At 40.5% G+C, this 13,675-nt stretch overlaps 1 protein-coding gene across 1 annotated transcript in view; it reads right to left on the bottom strand.

Annotated features, from left to right (window-relative positions):
* DYNC2H1 (dynein cytoplasmic 2 heavy chain 1) overlaps positions 1 to 13,675 on the bottom strand; it is a 280,093-nt gene that overhangs the window by 264,068 nt on the left and 2,350 nt on the right. The window contains exons 2-7 of the mRNA XM_058663973.1: positions 7,528 to 7,698; positions 7,054 to 7,189; positions 4,752 to 4,870; positions 3,726 to 3,870; positions 2,754 to 2,986; positions 3 to 137 (exon numbers count right to left, since the gene is read on the bottom strand). Coding sequence (XP_058519956.1) covers positions 3 to 137; positions 2,754 to 2,986; positions 3,726 to 3,870; positions 4,752 to 4,870; positions 7,054 to 7,189; positions 7,528 to 7,698 — 939 coding nt within the window. The remainder of the gene's footprint in view (positions 1 to 2; positions 138 to 2,753; positions 2,987 to 3,725; positions 3,871 to 4,751; positions 4,871 to 7,053; positions 7,190 to 7,527; positions 7,699 to 13,675) is intronic.

The following is a 13,675-nucleotide window of genomic DNA, read 5'->3' on the forward strand; positions in this document are numbered from 1 at the left end:
ACCTCAGTGTATGGATTGTATTGCACAGGATTCAGGCCAGTAAAAGGTTCAAATACTCGAGCCAGGCATACGATCGTCTCTTCACTGGCAGGCAAAAAATAGAGAAGCTTCTCATGAATTGTTCTAACAGCCAAAACCTGTAACAGAAAGTATTGAAACAAGATCTGCTCAAACAAAAAATCTGCATAAGTAGGTCTAAAATGAAAGATACTGGCAAGAATCTATTTTAAAATAAACTAGGTTTCCAGAAATGAACAAACCTGAAACTACAGTTCTGAGAATTGTTACTCATCAATATCAATCATATGATTACGTAAGTAATTCAATTACTGTGCTCAAATTTAATGAAAATATGTAGAACTAGAATACTTTTAATATGTAGAATACTAGAATACTAGAAATGAACAAACCTGAAACTACAGTTCTGAGAATTGTTACTCATCAATATCAATCACATGATTACGTAAGTAATTCAATCACTGTGCTCAAATTTAATGAAAATATGTAGAACTAGAATATGTAATACTAGAATACTTTTAAAGTGTGTTCAAAGTTCATTTAAGAAAACTTCTAATATAGTAAAGATGCATGGTTTTTATTAAGTTTTACTTGTCATAACAATGTCACAAAATAGTCATAATGTCATAAACAAATTACAACAAAAATGTTATAATTAAATATTAACAGCCTGATTATAGTTTTAAACCAACGGAAAAATATGTTTACATTTTAAAAATTTACTATCAAAGGTACCCACAAAGATTAAGTTGGAACTATCAGCATAAACTTGGATTTAGTGCCGCAGTTGAGTGCCAGTAACATCTCTTTCTGAAGGACCGAGTTTGGGCTCGTGCTCCAACTATGTTCCCTCAATCCAATTTCCCCCTAATGCACATCTTGAAAAGCATCGGGTGATGACACAAGTACTTATGTACTTGTCACCCACATGGGAATGTGGATGGAGCCTCAGGCTCAGCCCAGCCAGTGCTGAAATTCATATCTGGAAGTTCTCTCTCCTACTCTCTCTGCCTTTTTTAAAAAGAAATTCTGAGAATCAGAATAAATGAACATAAGCTATATGTTAAATGGTAGTAAGAGGCTACTATCATTTTCTGGCCATGATAATGGTATTGTAGTGATATATTTTAATTCTTTACTCTTCATCTATTTAAATGGCAGAACAGAGAACTTCCATCTGCTGTTTCCCTACACGAATGGCCTCTACAGCCAGGGTTACACAGGTAGAAGCCAGGAACCTCAAACACTAAGTCTCCTACATTGGTGATAGGAACCCAAGCACCTGGACCACCTGCGGCCACCCAGGATGCATGAACAGAAAGCTGGATGGGAAGCAAAGCATCCAGAATTCAAGTCATCACCCTGATTAACATGGTAGCACACAATGTGGCAGCTTAACTAAATGTGTCATAACACCTACCTCTGTAGCAATGTATTAAAGGTAGAAGTACATGATTTCTCCATTTTAAAAATGCTGAGGGGTCTAGCGCAATGGCTCAATGACTAAATTCTAGCCTTGCAACCACCAAGATCCCATATGGGTGCCAGTTCGTGTCCCAGCTGTTCCACTTCCCATCCAGCTCCCCATTTGAGCCTGGGAAAAAAGTAAAAGACAGTCCAAACCACTGGGACCCTGCACCCACATGGAAGACCTGGAAGATGCTCTGGCTCCTGGCTTTAGATTGGCTCAGCTCTGGCTGTTGCAGCCATGTGGAGAGTAATGAGAGATTTCGCTATCTCTTATCTTTGACTTTCCAATAAAAGAGTCTTAAAAAAATACTTGAGCACAGGTGGGTATTTGGCATAGAGTCTAACACACAACTTGGGACACTTTCATCCCATTTCAGGGCACCACGGTTCAAGTCTTAGCTTTGCTCCTGTTTCCAGAGTTCCTGCCACTCCAAACCCCAGGAAGCAACAGGTTATGGTTCAATTAGTTAGGATGCTCCCATCCACATGGAAGATGCAGATGGTATTTCCAGCTCCTGGCTTCAGCTTGGCCCAGCCCTGGCTGCTGAGGACTTTTACACAGTGAACCAATATATGGGAGCTTCTCTATGTGTCTGCCTCTCAAATAAATAAATATTTTCAAAACACAAGTACCCCCAGCAAATAAAAAATAAGATAGACAAGACAAAGTGACAGGAAGCAAAAAAATACCAATGATATTAAAATACCATGGATATTCACTGTACTTTTAAACTTTTGTATATGTTTGAAATACCCCATAATGAAAAAAGTAACAAAATAAATAAAAGAAACCCAAATATAGCTCATCTAAGAAAGGAGGAACAAGCCCACTCAGGAAGTCTTCAAATAATCTCACTTGGCCAGTTCCTTAAAGCTCGTAATGAAACCCCTAATTCATATAAATAAAGCTGCTATTTCAGATATTTCTACTGAGTACTAAGTAAAAAGCTGTTCTCCTTAAAAATAAGAAAATGTCTGAGCTCTTCCATAAATGAATGATCTTTTTTACAGAAAGATCACGACTAAAGCTGACCAGTCACATTCCAATGAAAAATGAAAGGAAGTAGAACCCAGCACTTAGTGCCCACTTGGTACCTTGCTCTGAGACAGACAGCAACCATAATTTTCTCATGTAAACTTTAATTCTTATTCTTGGCTAAAACAATAATATATAAACAGACATACTGAGATTGTTAATTATAAAATATATTCAAAAACAACAGAGATCTGCCTAGCACTTAGACAAACATCAAATAATCCGATACCTCCTCAAGACGTTTGCCAAGTTTGTCAAGTGTTTCTGGGAAGTATCTTTCACTTTTCCATGGGTGAGGAACATAGCGCTGCCACACCTGACCTGTTAGATGAGTACACACCATCACCCACTGTTCACAAACAGAAATACCAGCTCTCAGGTTCTCTTTAACAAGGTAATAAGGATCTTCCCATAGGTTCAAAGCTCCCAATTTTTTCTGAATAAATCTTCCAAATGAACCACCTAATAAAACACAAAGCAGAGATTTTAACAGAAACAAATTTCTTTCTACAGAATTGCAAAATACATTATCACAACAACGTGAAAATATACAAAGCAGCAAATTAGGGATCTAGGAAATAACTTCTATCTACTTTTAAACTAGTACTGTTAACAACACTAAATACTTTTTAAAATATACATGCACACACATTTAACTGTATTTTTACATCTCTCAATATAACACACACATCTGGTAGAAATATTGAGCCAACTTTCATCCGGGCACAGAGTTTATTGCACAGTTACAGTATTACATAAACAATTACAAACTTCTATTTGTCATTAATCATATTTCAAACAGTGCTGCAGTAAATATCTTTGTACATGTACCTTCAATTACTTATTTGATATTTCCTTAAGGTAATAACATGGATGGTATTTTCTGGAGAAAAATGCTTAATGTTAACAAGTTAGCCATGAATTTTTAAGAACTGCTACGTTTACTTAAAAATAAAGCTTAAATTAATTTATATACAAATTCTAAGAATCTATATAAATTTAGTTCTATTAATGGCCAAATAATTTTCCACATGATTCAAGTTAACAATCATGAACAAATATTCATTTAATTCTACATGATTTACTTTTAGAATTACCTTAAATTATAATATTAAAGAGTAATTTAATCAAAGGCTTAAAGAAAAAAAAAAAAAACTTGAACAGCCAGCCTTCTGAAACTCCGACAATGTATTCACAGTACCTATAATATCTAAGAGATGCAGCATTCGTGCTTCAGGGTACTGATCATGCTCTGTTTGCCTCCACACATCATCTACCACGTCCCGAGTGGTCTCCACCAAGTCCACAACTTCTAACAAGGACAGGTTGTCAAGGTTATAAAACTCCTAAAACCAAAATTCATTCACCTTTAAGAAAAATCACGTTAGCAAACCGTTCTCCTGTTTCTCAGTTGCTATAATTGTGACAGTTGCCATACAGTCTCCTTTATCTATATCAGATGATAATTACTTAATGCAAATATACTAGAAGTTCCTCCACTAACAAGCATTTTATAGAAAAATAAGAATTCTGAAGTCAATTTCTTTTTCATACTTGGCATATTTTCCTTCAGATTTGAATTCAGAGATTTACCAATACAAATGGTCTTAATTGCACATACATACTCCTCACTGCAGTTACAAAATAGGGCTAACAATAAAATGTATTATATAATAATAGGACAAGGTTTACTACTTTCATTAACTGTGGTTACAAAAGGAAACCCTTAAAACCATTCCATACATTCCATTAAAAAGAAATAATACCGCAAAGAAGTAAAAATTTCTAATCATTTGTTCAACAGTAACTTTTGTAATCATGGTGTTTATTTTATCTTTATGTAGATATATCAAGAAATAATAAAATAAGTAATACTAAGATATCCATATTAGATTATTTCAAAATGCCAATTTGAGAAAGGTTAACATGCTATTAAAAGAGTACACCACTTATGCATATATGGATAAACCTGTTAAGATACTATAATTGACTTTTGACCATATAACTGTATAAAAGTAACTTCACTTTGATATAAAAAATTTAGTGATTATAATTTAAATGTTTTTAAATTCTGAATTTATAAACTGTATTCATTTGAAGTGTATATCTTAAGTATCAACTTTTCTACACTGGAAGGATAGACTCATCCTTGTTCAGTATCAAGATTTTAAAGCACAATCCTTAAGTACTTTTATAAGAATCTGAAATATAACTATGAATCACATACTCTTGCAATTGTTTCAAATAATTCTTTAAAGTAACTCGCTCTTTCTTTACTAATCTGTTTATTTCCACGATGAGCTTGTTCTATCCAAAACTGGAACTCATCACTCGGTGTAAGAATACCTGTATGTGTGCAGAAGGGAAAAAAGAATAATTACCAGAAAGAAATACAAAGCCAAAAAGTATCGGGTTTACTAGTTGATTTTGATTATTTCTGCATACATGTATATTTCGTATATTCTTGAAGACATCGAGAGTTTTATAACTTCCACCAACATTCTTATTTGAATCTACTAGAAAAAGTAAGTCTTTAATTTTTACTTTACATCAAATTTGTGCTTCAGCATGATTCCTGTATGCTTTTTAAGTCATTAATAACACAAGGTTTTCCTAAATCCAGTTGCAACACCACTCATGATACTAAATATAGCTCAAATGAAATAAATATAATCCGTGCTCGCTTCGGCAGCACATATACTAAAATTGGAATGAAATAAATATAATCATAAAATTTAATCATGAAAATTCAATTTAATTTCAAAATCTAAACAAATTAAAATAGAACTACTTTTTAAAGATTTATTTTATTGTTACTGGAAAGTCAGATATACAGGGATGAGGAGAGACAGAGAGAAAGATCTTCTATCTACTGATTTACTCCCCAAGCAGCCATAACAGCTGGAACTACACTGATCCAAAGCCAGGAGCCTGGAGCCTCTTCCGGGTCTCCCATGCAGACGCAAGGTCCCAAGGCTTTGGGCCATCCTCGACTGCTTTGCTAGGCCACAAGCAGCGAGCTGGATGGGAAGTGGGGCTGCCAGTATTAGAACTAGCACCCAAATGGGATCCTCGCGTGTACAATGCAAGGACTTTAGCTGCCAGGATATAATGCCGGGCCCACAGAACTTTTAAATTTAGTTTTTAATTTCCCAATTAATTAATAGTTGGATGCTCTAGCACATACTGTAAATAAATGTACTATTCTCCTAATGTAGAAGGGATTCAAAAAGCATCTAAATTAATCAAAATATAAAACTCATATTTTAACTATATAACTATATATCAAGAATTGTGAGAATATGTGATAAATTCCATATTAATTGCTCATATGAATAATAGTTATGATTGAATTATAATTAGAATCACATAAAAATATTTTAAGGTAAAAATTTATTCTTACTATTTTTATTATACATCATTAAATTCAGGTTCCCAATACCTGCATATTCTGAAATACAGCAGCAAAAAAAAGTTCCATCCTGATATGCTTTTCCTATGTCATACTCTAAACAGATGTCTTTTTTGCTGTCTGCTTAGTCACTCATTTTTTTTTATTACACTATTCGAAATGGCCCTAATATGTATTACTAACTGGCTACACAGAGCTCCTAAGCACAAGAAGGTTGTAACACGCATTACAGAGAAAATGCATGCATTAGAAAAGCTTCATGCAAGCATAAGTTACAGAGCAATAGGCTGTGAAGTGCATGTTAATTAACCAATAACATAAATTGGATTATCTTTGAATAGCGACACAGAATAACCAGGGTTATTTACTGATGCAATGCTGTGATCAGAGGTTTAAAGGACCCTCACTATGTATTTCACCTAAGAGTAACGGTTCAGTATTCTCTCATTTAACGTTCACTACACACAACCTCTGTGAATAATGAGGATCAATCATACCTTCCTATCCCAACAAATCACACATTGTTAAAGATTACATTTTCCTCTTGTCTATAGTCAAATAAACCTATTCATTAAAACAAACCAAAAAAAAATGTCCAAAGAAATTCCAACAGCATGAAAAGGAAACTGAAGAAATATGTTTACTTCTGAATGTACCAATGAAACAACCATTTTGAACTTCGATTACTTATATCATAAAACTACTTTGAGAAGCGACATAAAATACTACATATTTTATAATATTTGGGGGCAAGCATGGTGGCATAGCAAGCTAATCTTCTACCTACAGTGCCAGCATCCCATATCTGTGCCAGTAGGAGTCCCAGTTGCTCCACTGCCAATACAGCTTCCTGCTAATGACCTGGGAGAGCAGCAGAGGACGGCTCAAGCCTTAGACTCTGCACCCTTGTGGAAGACCTGGAAGACGCTCCTGGTTCCCAACTTCACACCAGCCAACCTCTAACTATTAGTGAACTGGCAGTTGGAAGATCTCTCTTTCTGTCTCTCCCTCTTTTTCTATAACTCTGACTTTTAAGATGAATTTTTTTCAAAAAAAAAATGCAGAGTAAAGATTACATGGAAAGCACTTTAAAACAAACTATATATGTTTTATATACCTCTTGTGTCATCTTCCTTAACTTTGAACTTTGATAAGTGTGTTTCTGATCTTCGGAGAACAATTCCCAATCCAGCTTCCAACTCACTCAAAAGATTTTGAAGTTTGGGATCAAAGTTTTGACTCCATTCTTGATCCTAAAAAAAAAAAAAAAAAGAATGAAAAAAGAATAAGAGCAATTATTGACAAACAAAAAATCTTGTCGATCAGATTTCCTAAAACACTGGCTATAGAATATAATAATAGTGATTAAAAAGTCTTCCCAACAATTAAAAGTTTATAAAAATCATTTAGTGCAGAAATGTAAGCATTTTTGCAATTTTATCCAATTTGTCAACAAAATCTAAAATACAGCTCATAATGCCAGTAAGTAAAACCTAAAACACCGCTGATATTGACAATAAGAAAAAGGTTTATTCAAAAGCCAAAGCTGAGGGGAAAAAATGAAAAATGATGCTATAACTACTTTGCTCACCTTTAACAACACTGGTGCAAATACCTGTCGTACTGCTTGGTAAAGGGAATTTATAGGTGACTCTAGCATAGATGACACGAGAATGTTATTATGTAGATTCTCATCTGTAATAACTTCAGGTCGCAGCTTGAAAAACACCAGCACTTTTTCTTTTGTGTCACCAACATCAATCTAAAATGATAAACATATGACTATTAGTGCTATCCTCAAAAATATACTATTCAAAAATATATCTTTGTAAAACATGAAATTACTATATTGCCCTGAAAATGTTATTTTTAAATACATATATTAAAATATATTTGATAATTTAAAATCTACCACTGCTTCCAAAGAAAACGGTACCTGAGTTTAAAATATAGGCATATGGGTCCAGCACAGTACCCTAGTGGCTAAAGTCCTTGTCTTGCACATGCCGGGATCCCATACGGGAACAGGTTCGTGTCCCAAAGGCCCCACTTCCCATCCAGCTCCCTGACTGTGGTCTGGGAAAGCAGTTGAGGATTGCACAGACATTAGGACCCTGCACCCATGTGAGAGACCTGGGAGAAACTCCTGGTTCCTGACTTCGGATCAACTCAGCTCCAACCATTGCAGTTACTTGGGGAGTGAATCAGCGGATGGAAGATCTTCCTCTCTGTCTCTCCTCCTCTCTGTATATCTGACTTTCCAAAAAAAATAAAAATAAAAATCTTTAAATTAAAAGTTATTTTAGACTTCCTGCCGTACTCTGGCTCTAGACCTGACACCATGAAGGTCTTTGATGTGCTGGGAGGGCTCTGCCTGCTGCTTGTGCCTGTTCACAGTTTACAAAATTTGTTTGTAAGCTGTACCGAACACTGGCTGCAAGTCAAAGTTAGACGGACACCTTATGTGGATGAGCTGCAACCCCAGACGTATGAACTGTACCTTGGGACTGGCTGTCCTGTCAGCAGAGTGTTGCCTAGTTTCTTTGAGTTCATCTATACGCTGTCTTCCTGTGGCATCCGGAAATATGACCGCATTTGGTGTATCCTAATTGAAAGTTCACTTTCATATGAACCAGTCTTTCTAAATATCAGAAGTTATACCCCAATAGGGTGCATCATTGAAAGAAAGTTCTCATTTAGCTTTATATCAAAAGAGGTAGCAACTAATAGTAGTGCATCTGGAGAAGCGTCGCAAGAGCTGGTGGAAAACAACACTTCAACGTGTCAGGCAGGCAGTATGGAGGCTCAGCCAGGGCCATCGTTGGTGAACATCTTTTTCCTTGGGAGTTCTAATTGTGCTTGATTCACATTAAGAAATGAAGTAATATGTTCTGGTGGTTAAGGCAGTTTTACTAACATGGGTACTCTCTGTGGATTGACTGTATTTTTATAAAGCTGGCCTAGTGCCTTTGGATACCATTGTGTTCCTTTTTAATCCTTTTAAAGTGAATTTGTGCTTCTGGATACCACCATGAACTCTATGTGGAGGCAAAGAAACTTTTTGAGACTTTTAAATTTGTAATAAAGGCAGTTCTAAAAAAAAAAAAAAATTAAAAGCTATTTTGGTAACTGGCTTATAAACAAAAAGTACTATCAGTTGTTGACAAACATGTCTAATCATTCATTCTACTGTGCCCAAATGAATACCACAGATTAAAGCTAGATGACCCAGGTTTGTGTCCTGGCAGTTCCACTTCCCATCCAGCTCCATTTGTGGCCTGGGAAAGCAGTCGAGGACAGCCCAAAGCCTTAAGACTCTCCACCTGCATGGGACTCCTGGAAGAAGCTCCTGGCTCCCGGCTCCTGGCTCCTGGCTCCCAGCTCCTGGCTTCAGATTAGCTCACACCAGCCCTTTCAGCAATTTGGGGAATGAATGAGCAGACGGAAGACTTCTCCCTTGGACTATCCCACCCTCTGTAGCTCTGCCTTTTTGAAAAAATAAATAAATCTTTTTTCATTTTGTTTTGTTTCATTTTGTTTTTTAAGATTTTAAGGGGTGGAAGAGAGCTCTTTCCTCAGGGTAAGTGCACCATGAGGGAACTTGGGAACTGGGTTAAAATTCCTAGCTCCGCCCAGCTACTAATATCTTGCGGCTGGGTGAGTTTGGGCATCGTTTCAGGCCTTGGGTTTGGGGGCAAGCGCCGCTCCTCACAGTGTGGCGGCTGCGGGGGGTGCCCCTGCTGGGTTGGACCCAATGCTGGGGGCTCACGCCAAAGACACTGCCACAAGGCAGTGAACGAGTCCTCGGCCTCCCCCAGGGCGGCCAGTGCACCATGTGCTGCCAGGCTTTGCCTGCTGGCCTCCCCCAGGGCAAACTCTGGGATTTTTTAAGATATGTTTGCTGCCTGGGGACACCCATGACTAAGTCCAATTTTAGTGTAGGTGAGTAGTGAATGTTGGGTGATTCCCAGTGACAGGGTCATGGAAGTTTTAGGCAGGCTTGGGGACTGAGACCTGGTGGTTTGGAGGGAAGTACCCAGGAGACAATTACAGTTAGTTAGATACACCAACCCAATTCGGAAAACAGAAATGGCCTGTTTGCCTAGAACATCACTGATTGTCACACACTAGCCCACACCAATGCTATGGATGGGGGCCTCTTTGGCAGTGATGGGTACCATTACCCAACTGTTTGGTGGAGTGGTGGAGTGGTGGAGTGGTCACATCTGGCAGGGTCAAGACTTTCCAGCACGCGAGAGAACTTGGTCTGGGGTAGACTCTATGGGGTTGTGTGGGCCCAACCCTGTGGAAATACAAGTTCCCCCTGGTTAGCTCGCAAGCTGGGGTTGGGATGAACTAAGCTAGATGTGACCATGCCACCTGCCATCACACACGGGTGCAGGAACCCAAAACAGTCAGCGCAGGTCAAGGCAGCAGCACCTGAAAGTGCATCCTTTAACAGGATGTGGGGTGGGCCGTGCTGCCACTGGAAGGGGACAGAATGGGCAGGGATGAACAAACCTTAACTCACAAGAAACAACAGAAATCAGGTTGGAGCACAGGTCATGCCACGTAGGTCCTTGCACCTACTGATCTGTGTAAGACAGGGATGCTAAGCCACAGCATCTAAGGGGACAGGACAAGAGAGGGGCTCTTCCAAGTTGAATCAAAACAACCACTGGCCTTCACGAGATCTAAGGCTGGGAATAGGCCCAGTTGGGCAGCTAAGGGGATACTCTAGCTGGGTTGAGTTTCCCACCAATGAGCGCATGGGCTGTAAAAGGGGCTGCGTTCTGATCAGGATACGAGTGTAATCCCACTTGGCACAAGTGTGGACTGGGAATGAAAGCACCAAGCCGGGCCAGACCCCAACACCATCTGGTGCTCTGCAGGACCAGGGGAAATGTATGACAGACTAGGCTAGGTCTCAGCCCTTACTGAACCATGTGTAAGCTGTATGGGGGTATGGACGAGCCATGGCTGGGTTGAAACACCCAACAATAAGAACCAGATTGGGTTGAAGAACAGTCAGGAAACACCACTGTTCCTGCTAGGACAGGAGGTGAACTGAACAGGGCTGGCTCATGGACCCACTGGTATGTGCAAAATCTGGCACTGGGAGAGTTTCTGATGGAGGAGCCTGGGCAACTCCTCTGGCAGGACACAGTCCCTGCAGGTAAGCGCAAGAAGCACAATAGGAAACAGCCCAGAACAGGCTATGGAAATTATCCCACTGGTATACACATAGCATGGATTGGGGGCAGACCAGGCTGAACCTGTTCACATCACCCGCTGGTGAGTCCAAGCGCCAGAACAGAGTGTGGGTCGAGCCAGGTTTGGTTGCGACACATACTAGTACACAATAAGGAATGCCAAGGTGAGATGAGCCGTACCAGATGTGGTTGTAGCGCTCAAACAGCACATGTGATAATCAGGGGGAGGAGGCAAAGCTGACAGGGAAATGCGGGCTCCCATGCTGGACAACTACTTCCATTGGAAAGTGTGAGTCGGGATGGGGGCAGATCAGAATAGGCAGGGCTGTTACACCTGTGGGCCTCATGTGGGTTAGATAAGGGAAGGGCCACGGTGGGCTGACTGTTCCGACTGGTGCAAGCAAAAACCAGAGTAGGTGAGGGTGGGTTGGGCTAGCTGCAGTACTAGCTGGCAGAGGCTGGCACTGGGAGCTAATTCTGTCAAGTCAAACGCCAGAACTACCTGGAGAGTGCATAATCTGGGAGCGAGTGTGGCCTAGAAGGGAAATAGTGGGCACCTCCTTCAGGGCTACCACTCTCATTGGACAGCATGAACACAGGACAGGGGCAGGGGTGGCTGTACAGAAGGGCACCTGCCAGTAGGTGTGTGGGCTGGATAGTAGGTTGGTTGGGTTGAGCTGGGCTTCAATGCCCATTGACACGCGCGAGAGCTAAACAAGATGTGGGACAGACTTGACAAGCCTGCAGTGTGTACTGGCAAGCATGGGAACCAGGGTAGGGGGCAGAACAGGTAGGGGTTATGGGGAGTCGCCCCAACCAGGCTGCAGCTCCCACTGGTTTGCGTGAGGACCGAGTATGAAGTGGGCAGGATCGAACTGGACTACAACATCCGTTGGTTCACGAGGAAGACAGGGCTGGAAACAGAACGAACCCAACGACCAGCATGAGCATAAGCTGATTGGTGTGACGGACGGTGTCAGACTCTGTACTAGCAAACTCGCACAAGAATCAGGCCTGGGATCATCTCAGATGAAGTTTCTTTGGAGATCCCTCCAACTGAACTGCTGATCTTAGAACCCCAACCATGAAGAGACTGTCAGCCAGTGGATTCTGAATAGGTTTCATTGCGATTGGAACTGAGAGATTGGCAGCAAGCCAGAACTGATGAACTATCAAAATTGTATGAGCAGGACCCTCAGAGCGCGCCTCCAGTTGGGGATCTGGGATGGGTGGGAGGCTGGGTGGGGCTTTTCCCTTTGTTTTTTTTTTCCCTGACCCCATAAAAAATTAAAAAAAAAAAAAAGATTTTAAGGGGTGGGGATGAGGGCGAGCCCAGTAGGGGTTCTGCAGAGACTCCCTTGCTGGGCCAGTACTCCAGCATGAGAGCTTGGGGTGGACCAGGCTGGCTGAGCACAGCTAAAAGGTCCATTGGTTTGCACATGAGCTGGGTTGGGGGAGAGCCAGGCTGTGATAACTGACCATATCCATTGGTGAATGAATGAGCCAGAGTAAGTGCAGGTTGGTGCAGCACCCTGACCAAGTGACTGCAACCACCAGTATGTGTGTAGGCTTATATGGGTGACCATCTAGAGTCAGACCCCGCGCTGGCTGGCACACACAGGAGTCAGGTCTGGGGCCACCTTGGTAAGGTTCCTTTGGAGAACGACCCCAACAGGGCCGCTGATCTCAAAAATCCAACCATGGAGTTTTGTGGACTGACCATGGAGTGCATGTGCCAGAACTTCGTCTCCTGGGTTGCTAAATCCTGTGCAGTGCATGGCATGCCCAGATACACATGAGGGAGGACTGCAGAGGATGTCTAGGACCATGGCAGAGGATGGAGGCCAGAACAAACTGGACAACTCTCTCAGCCAAGCTTTGACAGCAAGTATCTGGACAAGTGGAAACTCTAAGGTGGACTATATCAGCCAATGGACCTTGGAAAAATTTCCTCAACTTTGAAGCAACAAAATCATCAGTATCTCAGAACTATCAAAACTACTTCAGCTGTACCCTTGGAACAAGCTCCACACTCGGGACCCTAGGAGGACATCGAGTGGATTCCCCCATCCCTGGGCACTGATGCAGTTGTGCTGCAAGGCGCAGCCCTACTTCCTTCTCCCGTTTTATCCCAATATAGGAAGAGAAAAAAAAATAGAAGCAAATATCTCATCCACTTTTCCCCATTCTCTGACCCTTCCCACCCTGATCAGTGGTCCACATGGGCATACATCTTTCTCAACTATATAAACATCATCAAAAAATAAAATTAAAAAAAAAAGAATGAAGCAATTTTCTCCAGATCTCATACCTGCCTCCAACTCATCATTTAAATCTGATACCAAGGGTCATTATTCCTGACAGGTATGCCATTCCATTTGCTTTCAAATCTCCATCGCAACCTCCCAAGGCTACTTTTTATACTAGCAATGTTGCTTCTATATTAGCAGTTCTTAACAAATTAATGCTATTTTTAAAAAGCATATGTTTAGTCAATCTCTATCTACCCCAACATCACTCCTTGAA

Source organism: Ochotona princeps, chromosome 4 (genome assembly GCF_030435755.1).
Source record: "Ochotona princeps isolate mOchPri1 chromosome 4, mOchPri1.hap1, whole genome shotgun sequence".
Taxonomy (NCBI): Eukaryota; Metazoa; Chordata; class Mammalia; order Lagomorpha; family Ochotonidae; genus Ochotona; species Ochotona princeps.